This window comes from Rhinoraja longicauda, chromosome 23, assembly GCF_053455715.1.
Source record: "Rhinoraja longicauda isolate Sanriku21f chromosome 23, sRhiLon1.1, whole genome shotgun sequence".
In the NCBI taxonomy this organism is placed as follows: Eukaryota; Metazoa; Chordata; class Chondrichthyes; order Rajiformes; family Arhynchobatidae; genus Rhinoraja; species Rhinoraja longicauda.
The window spans coordinates 8,786,734-8,802,577 of NC_135975.1; the positions used below are offsets into that span (position 1 = coordinate 8,786,734).

General features: G+C 41.5%; 1 protein-coding gene across 1 annotated transcript; it reads right to left on the reverse strand.

Moving 5' to 3' along the window:
* Positions 1-513: 513 nt before the first annotated feature.
* zc3hc1 (zinc finger, C3HC-type containing 1) lies at positions 514-14,825 on the reverse strand. Its single transcript, XM_078419544.1, has 10 exons — positions 14,679-14,825; positions 11,814-11,928; positions 9,942-10,092; positions 8,890-8,973; positions 7,061-7,188; positions 6,061-6,218; positions 4,898-5,141; positions 4,613-4,819; positions 2,167-2,391; positions 514-951 (listed from the first exon to the last, which is right to left on the reverse strand). The coding sequence occupies exons 1-10, from the start codon at positions 14,783-14,785 to the stop codon at positions 883-885; spliced, it is 1,488 nt and encodes a 495-aa protein (XP_078275670.1). The 5' UTR covers positions 14,786-14,825; the 3' UTR covers positions 514-882.
* Positions 14,826-15,844: the final 1,019 nt, after the last annotated feature.

The window sequence follows — 15,844 nt, forward strand, 5'->3', positions numbered from 1 at the left end:
TCAGGTTGAGACCCTTCTTCAGACAGATGTCAGGGGGGTGGGGGGGACAAAGAAAGGATATAGTTGGATACAGGAAGACAGTGGAAGAACTGGGAAGGGGGAGGGGAAGAGAGGGACGGAGGAGCTGTCTAAAGTTAGAGAAGTCAATGTTCATACCACTCGGGTGTAAGCTGCCCAAGCGAAATATGAGGTGCTGTCCTCCAATTTGCGGTGGCCCTACTATGTCACTGGAGAAGGCCTATGACAGAATGGTCAGACTGGGAGTGGGAGTTGAAGTGTTGGGCCAATGGGACGGAATGGTTTCTCGCCTTTCTGAATTCTTAAAATTTTCTATCACACCCGGATCATATTGCCTTCCCCAGTCCCTCCCCACCCTGCATCCAATGTTTATGCCACATCATTTCCTTCACAAGGTTTTATTAGGTTACAGACAGTATTAAGGAGCATTAATTTATCACAAGAACAAAAGAATTGAAACCAAACAAAAATGTCAAACAAGATTAAAGCAGGCAGTCTTTATTTATACTTGGCACAAAATGTTATGATGTTTTAATGTGTGCAAAATCAGAAGAAAATATACATTAATCAGGCCCTTCTTCTGAGTAAAGGACATGTTAAATATACACCGGTTCCATTCTTTCCTGCAAGTTTTGTTTTATTTAAAAAAGTCATTTAAGGGTTTGTAAGAAACTTATAGTTCATTTTAATCTGTCAGTTGGTTCAGAGGTATGAAGTCCATCTTGGCAGTAAGTATTCAAAACTACCATCACCCAATCCATTGGATGTAGAAGGAGGGCAAAGCCAGGCAGAGGTTGGACATTTCTTTTTCTCTTTTTCTGTTAAATATTCTACACCTCCAACATCTTTACAGGACAACTCCCACTAGAGGGAACATGAGACTTGCCACTGTCGGAATATTCGGAACACCTTTCTGGTTTTCTCTGAAAGAGTCTAACAACAAAAACAGTACATTAACAAGGCCTGCTTGACGCAGTCTTATGAGCATTGAGTCGAGGGACCAAATGGTCTCCTTCCGAACTACGATTCTATGGATTACTTGGCATTTTGATGCAAGTCTAGTTACTCCGAAACTGAAAAGCATGAAAATGTCAGCACAGAATTGCACAGCTCATCAGTTGTGAAGAGAACACCCTGCCTGAGGAACCAGAAACACACTTAGGTAAAGGAAGGAGAATGCTACCCCTATCTTGGATGGCAGGTGTATTTCCTCCTCACCCCCCTCAGCAGTTCAATTCACTCTCTGTTCCAGCAGGATCGCTGTACTTGCAAAATTTCCAGTACAAAACATAAAAAAGATTAATGTTGAATGTATCAAATGAATGGTACCCGGAGGAATGACTGTGGGCACAAATAAACCACCCTGCCACAGAAGGCTGTGGAGGTTGCCAATGGATATTTTTAAGGCAGATATAGACAGATTCTTGATTAGTACGGGTGTCAGGGGTTATGGGGAGGAGGCAGGAGAATGGGTTTAGGAGGGAGAGATAGATCAGCCATGATTGAATGGCGGAGTAGACTGAATGGGCTGAATGGCCTAATCTGCTCCGATCACTTACAGTATGAATTGTCTGATTCAACAGGCAACACTGGCCAATATGGCTTTGGTCATGATCTCGGCACCTTTCCAGCATGTGGAAGAATGCTAAAGCAAACAAAGGTTAAATATTTCTCTCTCCCTCCTTCTGGTGAGAACTCTACTTTTGGCATCCAAATTAAGCAGCCTTTTAATATGGGAGATTGGCAACAGGCCAGGGCATGCTACCAGTCTCTGGGAATCTAATGGATGCTCAGACCAGATGTCACAATGATCAAAAGATGTGCAAATGAGACAGGCCATCAATAGAGAAAAGCAAAAGCAGCATTGTACTGATTTTCTGCCACAAGATGTCACTGGCACTAATTGGAACTGCTTATAAAATTAAAATGTTTTTCATCCTAACTCCTTTGTCTATTGTCTATTGTCTTTCACTATCTTGGATTCCTATCAGTTGAGAGCCTGCTGCACACTCCATTGTGGGTCAAATGACAACTATGCAGAAAGAGGAACTGGAAAACAGTAGTTAGAACCATATTCTGCAAGGAATTCATCCTTTTAAGGAAAGGGGACCATGAGCAGCCTGCTGAACTGCAAAAAGTGCTACTTACAATGCTATCCAAGCCCTCGTTTGGGCTGCTGGATCCTTTCAGGGATAACAGAACCTCAAGTACTGTCATCCAGCTTGGCTCCGTCTTCTCACGTGACCCAGGGCTCACGTTCTGCTTGTCTGGCTCAGAGCTGTGCAGCTGATCTTCTGGTTTTAGTCGTCTTCTAATCCAAGGGCACCAATCCCTATGCTGGGAAACAGGGTTGAAGTATCCCCGGACACTATCCTGTAAAACAGTCATAAAAAATGGAAGAAATGAAATCAAACTAAACCTCCCTGCACAGCTCGCTAAGAATCAGCCAGCATATCCTTTGGACTTCCAAATCTCCTTTACGTCCACCTATCTCCTTCTAGATTCTCCTCTCCACTGCATAATTCCACAGATTGTGATTACTTTCTTGTACCACCACCAAGTGATCATTATTATCCCAGTTTCATACAATAACAGGGTCCTTTTTTAGATTTAGAGATACAGCGCGGAAACAGGCCCTTTGGCCCACCGAGTCCGTGCCACCCAGCGATCCCCGCACACTAACACTATCCTACACACACTAGGGACAATTTTTTAATTTTTTTTTTTTTTTTAACATTTACCCACAATTAACCTACATACTTGTACGTCTTTGGAGTGTGGGAGGAAACCGAAGATCTCGGAGAAAACCCACGCAGGTCACGGGGAGAACGTACAAACTCCGTACAGATGGCACCCGTAGTCAGGATTGAACCCGAGTCTCCGGCGCTGCATTCGCTGTAAGGCAGCAACTCTACCGCTGCGCCACCGTGCCGCCCGTAGATCCTGGAGATATACATCATTGAAATAGACCCTCTCCCACCCCTTCTATTTCCTGAAACCGACCACAGGACAAAAGAGAGACACAATGAACCATAGGTGCCGGTTTCCAAAAAGAAACCCGCTGGATTCTGATGAAGGGACCGCACCTGAAACATCGCCAATAGGTGTCCTCCAGAGATGCTCCCTGACACACTGAGTTACTCCAGCATTTTGTGTTTTATTTTCCCAGGACAAGATAGGTGTTCAGCTCATTCAATCAGATCACAGCTCATCTGCACCCAAGTTTATTTATCTACATTGGGCCCATATATTTTGTACCACTTTCCAACAAATATCTCTCTCAAACTGTCTTTACAGCTCCAACTATCCTTCGTGCACAGACCTTTCAGGAAAGGGAGTTCCAGATTTCCCCCATGCTTATCCCTCTCATCTCATTGCCAGTTCTATCCCTGATTATTATTTCTACAATTTACCCACCGTTGAGGTTACATTTACTGCTGTGCAATCTAGCACCTTCTTCCTTGGCAAAGAGCGATTTCAAATGTTAGCTTGGTTTCCACAGCTACTCCCTTTACATCAAGGAGTTGATTTCCTAATTTTACTCTGAATGGCTCCACCTCTCATACACAAATCTTTCCCTATTGGAATTCCAAGGACAATGTCTGGGTATTCCTTTAATGTTTGATTTCAATCTTTTCTCATGCGGTCTCTTTGTCTCTCATTTCCATTTCTTGTTGTGTGGAGTTTTAAAATTAGCCTAATTCTTTGTCATAGGCACTTTTGTCTACTCCATTTTACACCTCTTAAAATTCAAGGAGTTCTGGCTTTGCTGTCCCTATCCTTCTTCCTCATGGGAATGTACCTAGACTAGGGAAATGCCTCCACTTTACTCTTTCACTGTTAAATATAGTTTTGCCTGCCAACTCGGTTTACTCGGGTCAGATCTGTTCTCATCCCATTTAAATTGGCCCTTTTCTAATTGACTTTTTCCTGTGAAACAGTCTATATCCTTTTCCACAAATATTCAAACCCTTCTAAACTAATTCAGCATTGAAACAAACGCAATTTGGCAATGGAGACATAAGGAACAGCAGATGCTGGAAACTTGAGCACAGCACCAAGTGCTGGAGGAACTCAGTGGATCTAAAAACTGAAGAAGGGTCCCGATTCAAAACGTTACCTGTCCATTTTCTCCACAGATGCTGCTCGACCTGGTGAGTTCCTCCAGCAATGTGTGTTTTGTTCAAGGTTTGGCAATGACACGTGACAAAAAAAATGGGCTAAAGAGATAAGTTTTAACGAGGAAAGAGCTTGAATGAGAAGAGAGAGATAAAGAGTGAAAGGTTTAGAGTGATATGGGCCAAAGGCGGGCAGGTGGGACTATTGTAGATGGGGCATCTTGGTCGGCATCGGTAAGTTAGGTCGGAGGACATGTTTCTGATTCTAGAATAAGGACGACATTTTAGAGCCAGCCAACTGAAGACATGGCTATCAACAGTGGAGTGAAGAGAACAGGGATTGAAACACTTTGGAACTGGAGGTGACAATGACCTAACAGACTCAGATATGTAGTTCCAGTGCTATGGACCTGCCAGTGTAACAGCTTGGTAGCACAGTTCTCCCTAGCGATCCTCCCACAGGCACTGCTACTTACGGAGCTGGTGGATGAAGACAGACGCAGACGCTTGGGCTTCCTCTGTGGGCTGGAAGGGACATCACCCTGGCCCATGCTTCGAGTCACAGGCCGCTTGGTCCGCTGGAGCGGACTGTTGCTTTCTGGTTCACTTCGATCGACCATAGTGGGACTGTGGGCATCTCGACTCCGTGTCCGAGCCCCAATTGACATAGGGATGGTTTCGTGCTGAAGGAAAAAAACAAAACATGGTTTTAGCAAAGGAGGATGTTATACGATAGGAATAGACCAGTGAGTTTGTGGTACCTGTTCACCAGTCTGTATCTGGGCAGCATCCTGGCTTCGTGTAATCATCCTGCGGGTACATATGGCAGAGGGAGTTGGCATTGATGTTTCTGATCTGTTCTCCTGTGGGGAGGTACCATATGCGGAATTGTCAGGATCACTAGCTGAGAAAACGGTGTCAATCTGCTGAAAACTCCACAGCCCCACCTTCCTCATGCAATACGAGCAGGTGATGACCGGCAGATGATGGAAATCCGAGGAAGTTCTAGTCACGTTGAAAATAAAGTAGAGAGTTAGATAAATGTGACACAAAATGCTGGAGCAACTCAGCGCGACAGGCAGTATCTCTGGAGAGAATGGGTGACGTCAGACTGAAGAATGGTCTCGACCCAAAACGCCACCCATTCCTTCTCTCCAGAGATGCTGCCTGTCCCGCTGAGTTACTCCAGCATTTTGTGTCCACCTTCGATTTAAACCAGCATCTGCAGTTCTTTCCTACACATAAATAAATATGATGGTGAAAATCCCACAGATATAGATGCAAATTCCCACGCCACAAGTCCCTCAACCTCCTCAGTGACTTAGTTGGAAGTTGCATTATCCAGTGGGACCTTCAGTTCAGTGATACAATCCAGCATTTATGCATTGCACAGCTCCATGACTCAATAATGCTAACTTAATAATGCCTTCTATCAGTTCAGATGTCAAGTAGAGGTTAATTCCATCATGTAGATGTAAAATTCCCATGGCATTATTTCAAATTGTACTTTGGAGGGCAACCCAGGACAATACCCATCCCTTTATTACATTTGCATATTTCCTTTGGTGGAAATTGACCCTGTGCATTTTGGCTTTTGCACATTCTACATCCTTTGAAACATTTGCTGTTACTATCTACCCTTGCTAAGGAATGGCCAAAAGTTTTAAATAAACAAAGATGCCCATTGTCTGTGAATTTGCATTGTGCCATCAGCCTTCATTTTGTGAAGATAGGAAAGGAGTAGGATTGAACTGTCATGAATAACTTGGGTGATAAATCATAGGATTCTCTGGCTGACAATCAAATTGTGTGGTGAGGGATAAAGGACGCAGTGGTGAAATGTTTCATGATTTAGCCAATGATTCCAAGCTGGCACAGGTCCATGAAAGCAACTAGAAACTACTAATTTATTTTGGATTCTTACCCAGCAGTCCAGCCACACAGAGCAAGGACACAGGCTGAAACATGGACAGGGAGTAGATCACCACTGCTCTTGAGCCCAGGACTGTCATCCGTACTGTTAGGCTTTAATTCATCTTCTACCAACTGCAACAGGAGGCTAATGGTTTCTTCCTTGATGGTCTGTTTGAGAGCAGAGTGGCGGTTAGTGATGCATGTACTGAACTGTACAATTGAATTCCAAAGAAATAAATCTGGTAATAATTCCCAGGAATACTGGATTCATAACCATTGTTTGATCCAAGGCCAGCACACTAATCAGTTTTCAACTGATCAACTTAGTAACATAGGAATATGAAAGACCAGTAGACAGTGATCTATAACAAAGAAATGCAAGGACCCAGTCTGTCAGTAAGCTATGGTTCAGCAGGAATTTCACCCATCTGGTGACCAGACCTTAGTGAACTGCATCAGCACACTGCTCCACCACCAAGAGAGGAAACTGTTCCTTCATTGCACTACAGATTGTCATCTTTCTGTTCTCTACATGAAAATGAAAACCACTGCATATTTTCCTGCAATAACCTGTTCTTTGTTGGTCATCTTTAGAACTGTGGGAACACACATCAGCTCTTACAAATCCTTTCCCAATACCTTTAAATCCTTGACTCGGCAAATCTCAATGAAAAAAAAACTTGTCACAGCTCAAAGGTAAGTTTTGCTTTAGCACAGGTTATATCTCCAGCTCATTATCGCCCTCTACGAGTGTGGAGAATTCTCCCAAGCTGTTTTGATTTGATGCACGGAGTCAACTTCAGCTTCCTGTTACCAGAGAACTTCATCTATTTTAATTAATATCAATGCGGATAAGAAAAAAACAATTAAGTATTGAGTCAAAACCTCTGGCTGAAGGAAAACCGAAGGTGAAAGCAACCTAATGAAGGGGACTCTGCTGCCCACAGAATTATACCCCAGCATAGTGACAGGAGTGGAGTGGGTGGGCAAGGTCAACCTGTCAAACTCACCATCTCTCCGAGGTCATCCTGTTTGAGGACCGGTAACTGTGTGTCCAAGTCGCACAGACACTTGAACCGCTCCGCCATCCCATGAAGAAGGGCTGCTGGTTCATTCAGAGGTAAAGCCCAGAACCGATCTGCCAGGAACATGGAAGAAAAATTGAGTTACCTACATAGATGCCATTCAGCCCTTCACCTGCACCAATCAAAGTTAAATAAAATCAACATATAAAAACCTCATACAGACCATCGCCTTTCTCAACAGATTGATTTCAATACACAAGATGAGATAGTGATAAATCCCCATTCAATCCCATTTTATCTGTCACCCATAAATATCCAGTAAAAGTTCCTCTGCATAATGGGCCCAAGGGTCTGTTTCCACAGGGTTTGACTCTATCATTGTATAGTATTGGCTATAAGATGTTAGGAAAAAGTGTGAGTTTGCTTTTTTTTCTCTCCAGTCAACACACTCCTAGCTTGGCTCCACTTTCTCCAATGCACATCCAAGTACCCATCTTTGACCAAAACTGTATACTACCTCACCTGATGCTTGTCTCCTCTGACATTAACCAGGGAAACACTGCCATCTGCAATGACCATTTCTTCCATTCTGGTTTGCGACCAACTGGACTATAGAAAGGGGGAATTAATTTGATACCTGGTGACTTGCACACTTGCAAGATTAAAACTGTCTTCTGCTTGCAACACAAGAGCAGTCTCTCACAGAGAGCACACTAGAATTGGCCAGCACGCTCATTACCTTTTTTCTTAAACCAAATGCATCTTGGACTGTTATGGAGATAAACACTTCTAAGGCCAACACCCTATTTGTTCACTATTCATTTTATTATCTATTTTACCACTGATCGTATAGAGTCCCTTATTTCATTACAAGTTACTTTAATTTTTCAATCCCACTGCTCACACTTTTAAAAACATTTGAAATTGAAATTAGAGGGTAGCCCCTCTGTCTAATCAGCTTCAATAAATTCCTGTTTGATCTTCGACTCACTTCCATCTTTACCCCATTATTCTTCCATTTATGTCCAAAAGTTCATTGATCTGAGTCTTGAGGATACTAAATAACTGAGCATCCATTAACCTCTGAGAGGAAGGATTTTGTTCCCTCTGGGTGAAAATTATTTATTTTCTCATCTCAGTCCTAAATAACAAGTTGTTCATCTTGAAGTTTAGTTTTCGACTATAATTGAGGAAACAGTATCTCAATGATCACCCAATCTAACAATCTCAGAATTATTGTTCAATGAAATTAGCTCCAGTTCTTCTCAACATGGAGAACATTGGCTATCTCGATCATTGCTCTGAGGACAAACTTCTTGCGCCAGTTTAAAAAAAAATTCACTCATTGACAGTGAACAGACAGAACAAGTTAGGGGGTTGTCAAGCGAAACTGGAAGTGGCAATGCCTACTTAATCATGCAGTGTTCACTTGGAATAACAACATTCAGCTTCAGTCAAACAGACAGTAATTCTCAAAAGATTTTAAGTCCAAGTTATGATATTATCAGACTCCCCTGATACTAAGTCTGAAGAAGGGTCTTGACCCGAAACATCACCTGTTCTTATTCTCCGGAGATACTGCCTGACCCGCTGAGTTACTCCAGTTCTTTTTGTCTATCTACTGATAGCTTCATTTCAAAATAATAGAAGACTATTACATTGACCACTACCTACAACCATTAACCAGCTGCAGAATTGTAACTTACGATCCTGGACAAGAAAGAAAACAGGAGAAAAGGATGAATGGGTTGAAAGTATTTGTAGATATGAGCAGTGAAGAATACAAAAAAATTACATATCTCTTCCCACCTCACCTGGACAGGGACTGTCAGGCCAGAAGCAGAATGTCTTGTGTGCTGTTTTCAAATCATCCTGCAGCCCAGCGAGCCTTTCTTTATCTTAAAGGTAAAAAAATGCACATCAACGTGTCTATGTTTTAAGTAAAATCACTCAACATAAAACCAGTTGAGGAAAAATCTGAACAATTCAAAAACAGAACACTCATCACAAGTTTAATATGACAAAAAAAAACAAGACTACTAGAGAACATGAGAGTCATTCAATAAGTTGCCAATGTAAGACAGTAATGCAGGGAAAATGTAAATGGGTTCAAGAAAATGTATTTTAGAGGCACAAGGGATTGAGGGAGAAGGGTGCGAAATATATACTCTGCACAGTTCTCATCTTCCTATTACATAAGGGTCACAAATAGAATTCGAGCAGATGCATACAAAATTAAAGGGTGATACTAGGATTGGATATATCAGAACTCTAAAGCCAAATAGCATGATGTTTCCTTCTCCTTAAAATAGAAAAGTGAGAGATGACCCAAGTTAAAATGACAAACAGATTTGAAAAGACAGCAGGGAGGATGATGTTTCAATAGTGTAGGATTACTAAAATGGGGGGCATATGGATATAAGAAAGCCACCACTAATTTCATCAAGAAATATATATATATATATATATTTGGAGAATCGCTAGAATATGAACTTACTACCACAAAGTGGATATATTTAAGAGGAAGTATACAAGAATAAAAATAATCTTGTTGATAGGGTGCAATGAAATAGGGTGAAACATAACATCCAACATGGCCATTTGTCCTCTCTAATTTTAATGTTATTTTTGAAAATAAATAGATTTTGGAGAGTTTTATTCATGCATCATTGAGTGGGGGCAGGGATTAGGTAGTGATGGGGGAAAATCAGACCCAAATCTTCACTGGTCTCTACAGGGTCTAAGGCTTCAACAACGCTCAAGCATGTCTGTTTTGCCACAGAGAGATTGACCTGGGATGCGAAAAGGAAAATTAAAACAATTTAAAAAGGAACAAACTTGAGTCAATATAAAACACACATCTTACATTTGTTGATGTCCAGTAATGGATGCAGAGTCGCGCACAAGAAAGCTTGACAGCTGAAACACTTCAACACATCACATTCAACATTGGTCCAGCCGTACTTAGCACAGTGCAAAGGGGAGAGCTCAAGGGACATCCCAGCCCACTTGAATGAGTAGCTTTGTCAAGAAAAATGTGAATTGTTCATTTATTAAGAAGCTTTCTTAACTTTGTGCACAACAGGCTTGTATTTTAGGTTTGTATTCACTGGAGTTTAGAAGGATGAGAGGGGATCTTATAGAAACATATACAATTATAAAAGGACTGGACAAGCTAGATGCAGGAAAAATGTTCCCAATGTTGGGCGAGTCCAGAACCAGGGGCCAGTCTTAGAATAAAGGGGAGGCCATTTAAAACTGAGGATTTTTTTCACCCAGAGTTGTGAATTTGTGGAATTCTCTGCCACGGGGGCAGTGGAGGCCAAATCACTGGATGGATTTAAGAGAGAGTTAGATAGAGTGGAATCAAGGGATATGGGGAGAAGGCAGGCACGGGTTATTGATTGTGGACGATCAGCCATGATCACAATGAATGGCGGTGCTGGCGTGAAGGGCCAAATGGCCTCCTCCTGCACCTATTTTCTATGTTTCTATGTTAACATCCCCTCTATGGGTTTGTTCCTCAATCTGTTATAGAATTAATGGTCTCTGATATATACAGATTGGGAGCATGATTGTATTTTTTAAATTTCATATCAGGCACGGAGGAGGGGGTGGAAGTGCTATCTCTCACTAGCTGGCTGATCACCAGAGGCTCAGGTTCAGGCTCCAATCCCTTCCACATATCAGGAATTGTGCAGTTTTTCCTAAGCTTTTCTTGAATTTCCCCGCCAGATTTTCTTACTTCCACTCTGTGAAGGTGTCAACACTGCACCCTTCAAACGCCATGCATGAATGGTCATTCATTATACACCTACATATTTTACGGGCAACCTATCCAGTCATAGGGAGCATCAGATAGGAATCAGGTTGGAGTTTTCCAGTACGTCACTGGATAATCGTTGACACAGGAACTCTGGCAAGCTGCTGCCACCTCTAGCCCTTCACCCAATTTACCAGTGTGTGGTCGTTCAGTTAATTCACCACAAATTACTACTTGAACTTTGACACCCTCCGACTACACTAATGGCACCTCATTACCTGCTGGCATTTCATATTCAAATTTATGTTAACATTCCTTTTAATTATGAATCACTTTAAGCTTTTACAAGAGACATTCATCCAGGAGGCTGCTATTTTGCCCTTCATGCATGTGTTGGTCTTAGCACTTCAGTAATCTGGAGCTGTCTTCCTCCTGTCTATTTTAAATGGTCCAAAAATCAATAGTGTATTTACAAGTCACACAAGCCTTCCTCCACAGAACCAGAAATTCAACAGCTCAAAGTTGACCAAGAATCAGTGCTTCTGGCATTACGTGGCCCTGAATGCTTTTTCCACTCAAGTATAGTTTGCACCCCATAACTAGCGTCATACAGTACAGAAACAGGCCTTTCAGCCCTACTCATCCATGCTGACCAATATGCCTCTTCTAGGCTAGTCCCACATGCCCGTATTTGGCCCATGTTCCTTTCGATGTACATGTCCAAGTGTCTTTTAATTGCTGTTATGGCTCAACTACTTCCTCTGGTAGCTCATTCCATATCCCCATCACTCTCTGAGTGAAAATGTTGCCCCTATTCTTTCCTGAAAGCTATGCCCTTTAATTCTTGATTACCCTACCCTAAGTAAAAGACTCTGTTCATTCACAATTGTACTACTAAGTGTACTGGTTTGTAATACTTAACACTGATACCTTAGGTGCACATGTCTACGAGTAAATAACAACATTGAAGGATATTGTGAAAGTTTCAACCCGCGAGATGAAAGCTTCTTTATTAGCAGAATCACAAGGAACAGGCAATCCTGGTAAATCACTGTCATCAAGTGATTCGAGGATGGAAATTGACTGATCGCTAGGAAACAAAGATAATAACACTTAGATACCAATACTACAGTGTTAGAACTTCTACTTTCCAGGTAATGGCAATAACTTAAGTTTATTTTTGGGCAACATCAGATATGAACAGTTAATAGCAATGGTGGCTCAGTGGGCAAACATGTTCATCAGAAGTTAGCTGATTGAAGCTCTGCTCCAGAAACTTGAGAATATAAGCCAGGCTGACGCTCCAAGGTAGATTGCAGGCTGGTGGAATGGACATATTCCAAATAAATATGAAATATCAAATTTAATCCTGAGCAATGCTAAGTGTTACATTTGGTAGGAAGAATGAGAAGCAATATAACCTACAGACCACAATCCTAACCATGGCGAGGCCCAGATAGAATTGCTAATGTCAAGCCTAAGGCATTTGCACCATGTTCAGCCAGAAGTGCTTAATATATGATTAGTCATGGTTTCCTCCTGAGATTCCCCTCCATCACAGAAGCCAGTCTTCAGCTGCCTTGATTACTTCCATGTGACATCAAGAAATAATAGAGTGGATACAGCAAAAACCTCTCAGTCCAGACAACTTCCTAGTAGTGGTATTGAAAACCGATACTCCAGAACCTCCAGAAGCAACCTGCTCCAATACAGTTACAAAGCTGCCACCTACCTGACACTGTGGAAATCTGTCCTGTTCATTAAAAGCGGAACAAACCCAATGTAGCCAATTACTTCACGTTCTGTCTACTCTTAATCAGCAACAAAGCGATGGAAGGCTTTGTTAACAGTACTATCCAGCAAGGATTACTCACCGCTAACCAGTTCACCAATGCCGTTTTGCATTTCCCAAGGATCACGGCTCTAGATCTCATCAGAGTTGTTTCAAATTTAAATCCAAGAACTTAATTCCAGAAGTGAGGTGAGATTGCTGTCTTTGACATAAAGGCAGCATTTGACCAAGTATAGCATCAAGGTTTGAAGAAGGGTCCCAACCTGAAACTTCATCTATCCATGTTCTCCATTGAGTTACTCCAGCAGTTTGAGTCTTTCTTTGGCATAAACCAGTATCTGCAGTTTCTTGTTATTACATAGCGTCAAGGGAGACTCGTAAAACTGAAGTCAATGGGTATCAAGGAAAAAACACCCTAGATGTTGAAGCCATACTTACACAGAGGAAGATGGTTGGAGGTTAATTATCCCAGTCTAAAATATCACTATACAAGGTTGTCAAGGCATATTCCAGGCCTAGCCAATGTTAGCGGCCTCTTTCATGGCCGTAAGGTCAAAACTGGTGATCATTGCATAATGTGCAAATCTATTTGCAAGTCCTCAACAATGGATTCAGTGTATTCGTGACTAAAATAACTTTTAGTCACGGGATGATAAACGGTAAGCTTATCGCACTCGCAACATTCGAACTCAAAGGTTTCAGACACACATCTGCCCCGTTGACAATGGTCAATCCACCTACCCTTGATTTTCAATCCCATTACCATTGCTGAAACCCCATCATCAACAGCCTGTGGTCACCGTTGACAAAAAACTCAACAGGGTTAGACACATAACTATTGTTATGACAAGGCCAGGTCAGAGGTTATATATTCTGCAGCAAGTAATACAATTCCTGCCCAAATGCCTTCCACTCTCTATGAGGCATGTCAGAGATATAGCTGAATATGTACCATTTGCCTTTATTCATCTCCAACACAATACAGTTACTCACCCAGGCTAATCTGACATTCCAAAAGTTTTGACCTTTACCATCATGCAGAACAAGGGCTCAAGGGCTACAGATTCTCCCCTGAGCCAGGCACCATCTTGGCCTGGAGGCATTCCTGATCTTTCATCATTGCTTTATCTAAATCCTGGAACTCAATGCAATATTACTGTGGAAATGTTTCCATTTTCTCACAGGCAATTCATGCTGATCTTTGCCAGCAATGCACAATGCCCCAAAAATAATAATAACTTTTTTGGAAGGCAAATTTGAGAGTTTATGTGCGTATTTGTTGGAGGAGGCTGGACAGACAGAGAAAGTAGTTGAAGTACACAGCAGCCAAGGATTAATCTTGAGAGGCATAGAGTATAAGAAAGGAAATGTTGATAAATCTTTATGGAGCAATATTCAGCCACTAATTTAATATCTAGAAAATAGATCTATACAACACACTTTAGGAAAGGCAAACGGTTTGTATTAAGGGTGAAGTAGTTTGACAAAACGGTTCCAGAGCACGTGGATACACTAGGATTGTTCTACTTGGAACGAAAGATATAAAGGTATACGATAAAGGTATTTAAAATTATCAGGGGGTATAGGCAGAATAGAAAAAGTATTCCATCAACAGGTGTACAAGAACCAGGGAATATAGAATGCCACGAGAGAAGACAAAACAAAACTCAGCAAATGGTTTAGGGACTGCAATGTACTGCCAGAAATAGAATGTTCTGTCCAAGAAAACAAATCAGACATCAACCTGCTGTTATTGAACTAACTCTGCATAAACAGAACTGGGATGAACTCACAACCATCAGACCCAAAAAGTAGGTACAATTGTATGGGGATCCACCGGAGGTTAGTGGCTGAAAGAGGTTATCTTGACTCTTCCCTTTTGCAGTTAATTATCTTTAGCAAACGCAACAAAACTGATTATCCTGAATAATTTAGTGAGAAACGATCCCATGCCACGGGACAGAACCGTGGGACTGGCCCATTCATTCTCATATCCGCGCACTAACGCCCCTGGGAAGAAGAAGAACTCAGAAACGTGCTGCATTTACGTCTCTGCGATGCTGTCGGACAATAGTTGCCGCACTTTCTGCGGAGTCTCGGACACATTTTTGTTGCTCGGTGAAGGAAAATCACCATCACTCCCGCATGCCGCCATCTTCGATCCCACAGTTATCGATGTCCCGGCAGCAACAAGGCGTCCCTAAGAAAGGTTCCGCACAGCACACTTGATACACATAGAAACGCATTAGAGAGCAATGATTACCACCGAAAGAAGTTAAAAAAATAAATATTCCACTTTAAATGAGATTAGCTCAATAAAATGCCATTTCACCAATCCGTCGAAACAATACCGGTCAGAACTGTTTTTGGTATATTCTCTCTTTATTTGCTTTGTAGTTGACTAACTTGAATAGTTCCAAGGAACAAGCTGGTCTCGTCGTTAGATTAGTTTACTTTCCTACCTGGAAGAACGAGATTCTTTGGAATATGCAGAACAATATCTGGGCCGTGTACTCAAGCAACCTTAGGTGAAAAATAAGTTTATTTGAATGTTTCCATTTATTAATTAAACAAGTGAAGGTTATTTGGTAATCATATAATTATCTAGTTTGGCATTGTCTGTCAGAGAGGTTCTTTATTTTGAAAGAAACGTCGGACTTGATCTCATGAAACGACACAGAAGAAAGGCAAGCAAGTTATCCGCACAATCAACATCACAAAAACAAATGTGTTACATTACTGCTGTGTGAGTTTGCTGTGAGTATACGAGCTGTTGTATTTCTGGTATTAAAATACTAACCTCACTTAAAGCATATTGTTGCTGTAAATGTTTCAGAACTTCATTGGGTCATAACGACGCTATTTACCTGCAGGTGTTTATTTAACTCAGTGCGTTTAGGAATAATGCAGGGACCTTTAACAAAAGTAATCGTTGCTGATACCAAATGTGACTCTTAATAATGCCAACAACTCTCTGTATAAACTAGCTGATATTTTATGTTATTGGCTCAGCATCCTCAGTTCTAATTCTTCCTCGGCAAGATGTGTAAACAAGGATTTACGCAAGGTCTCAGTTTTCCTAAATCTTATCCTGCTTTAGTTAAATTCAGATACAATAAAAACTCTGCTTTCCATATCAGGATGTTACTGTTTAAATGAAAATGTAAAACCAATATTAATAAGGCAACTGTTGGAGTTTAGTGTGGAATGATTG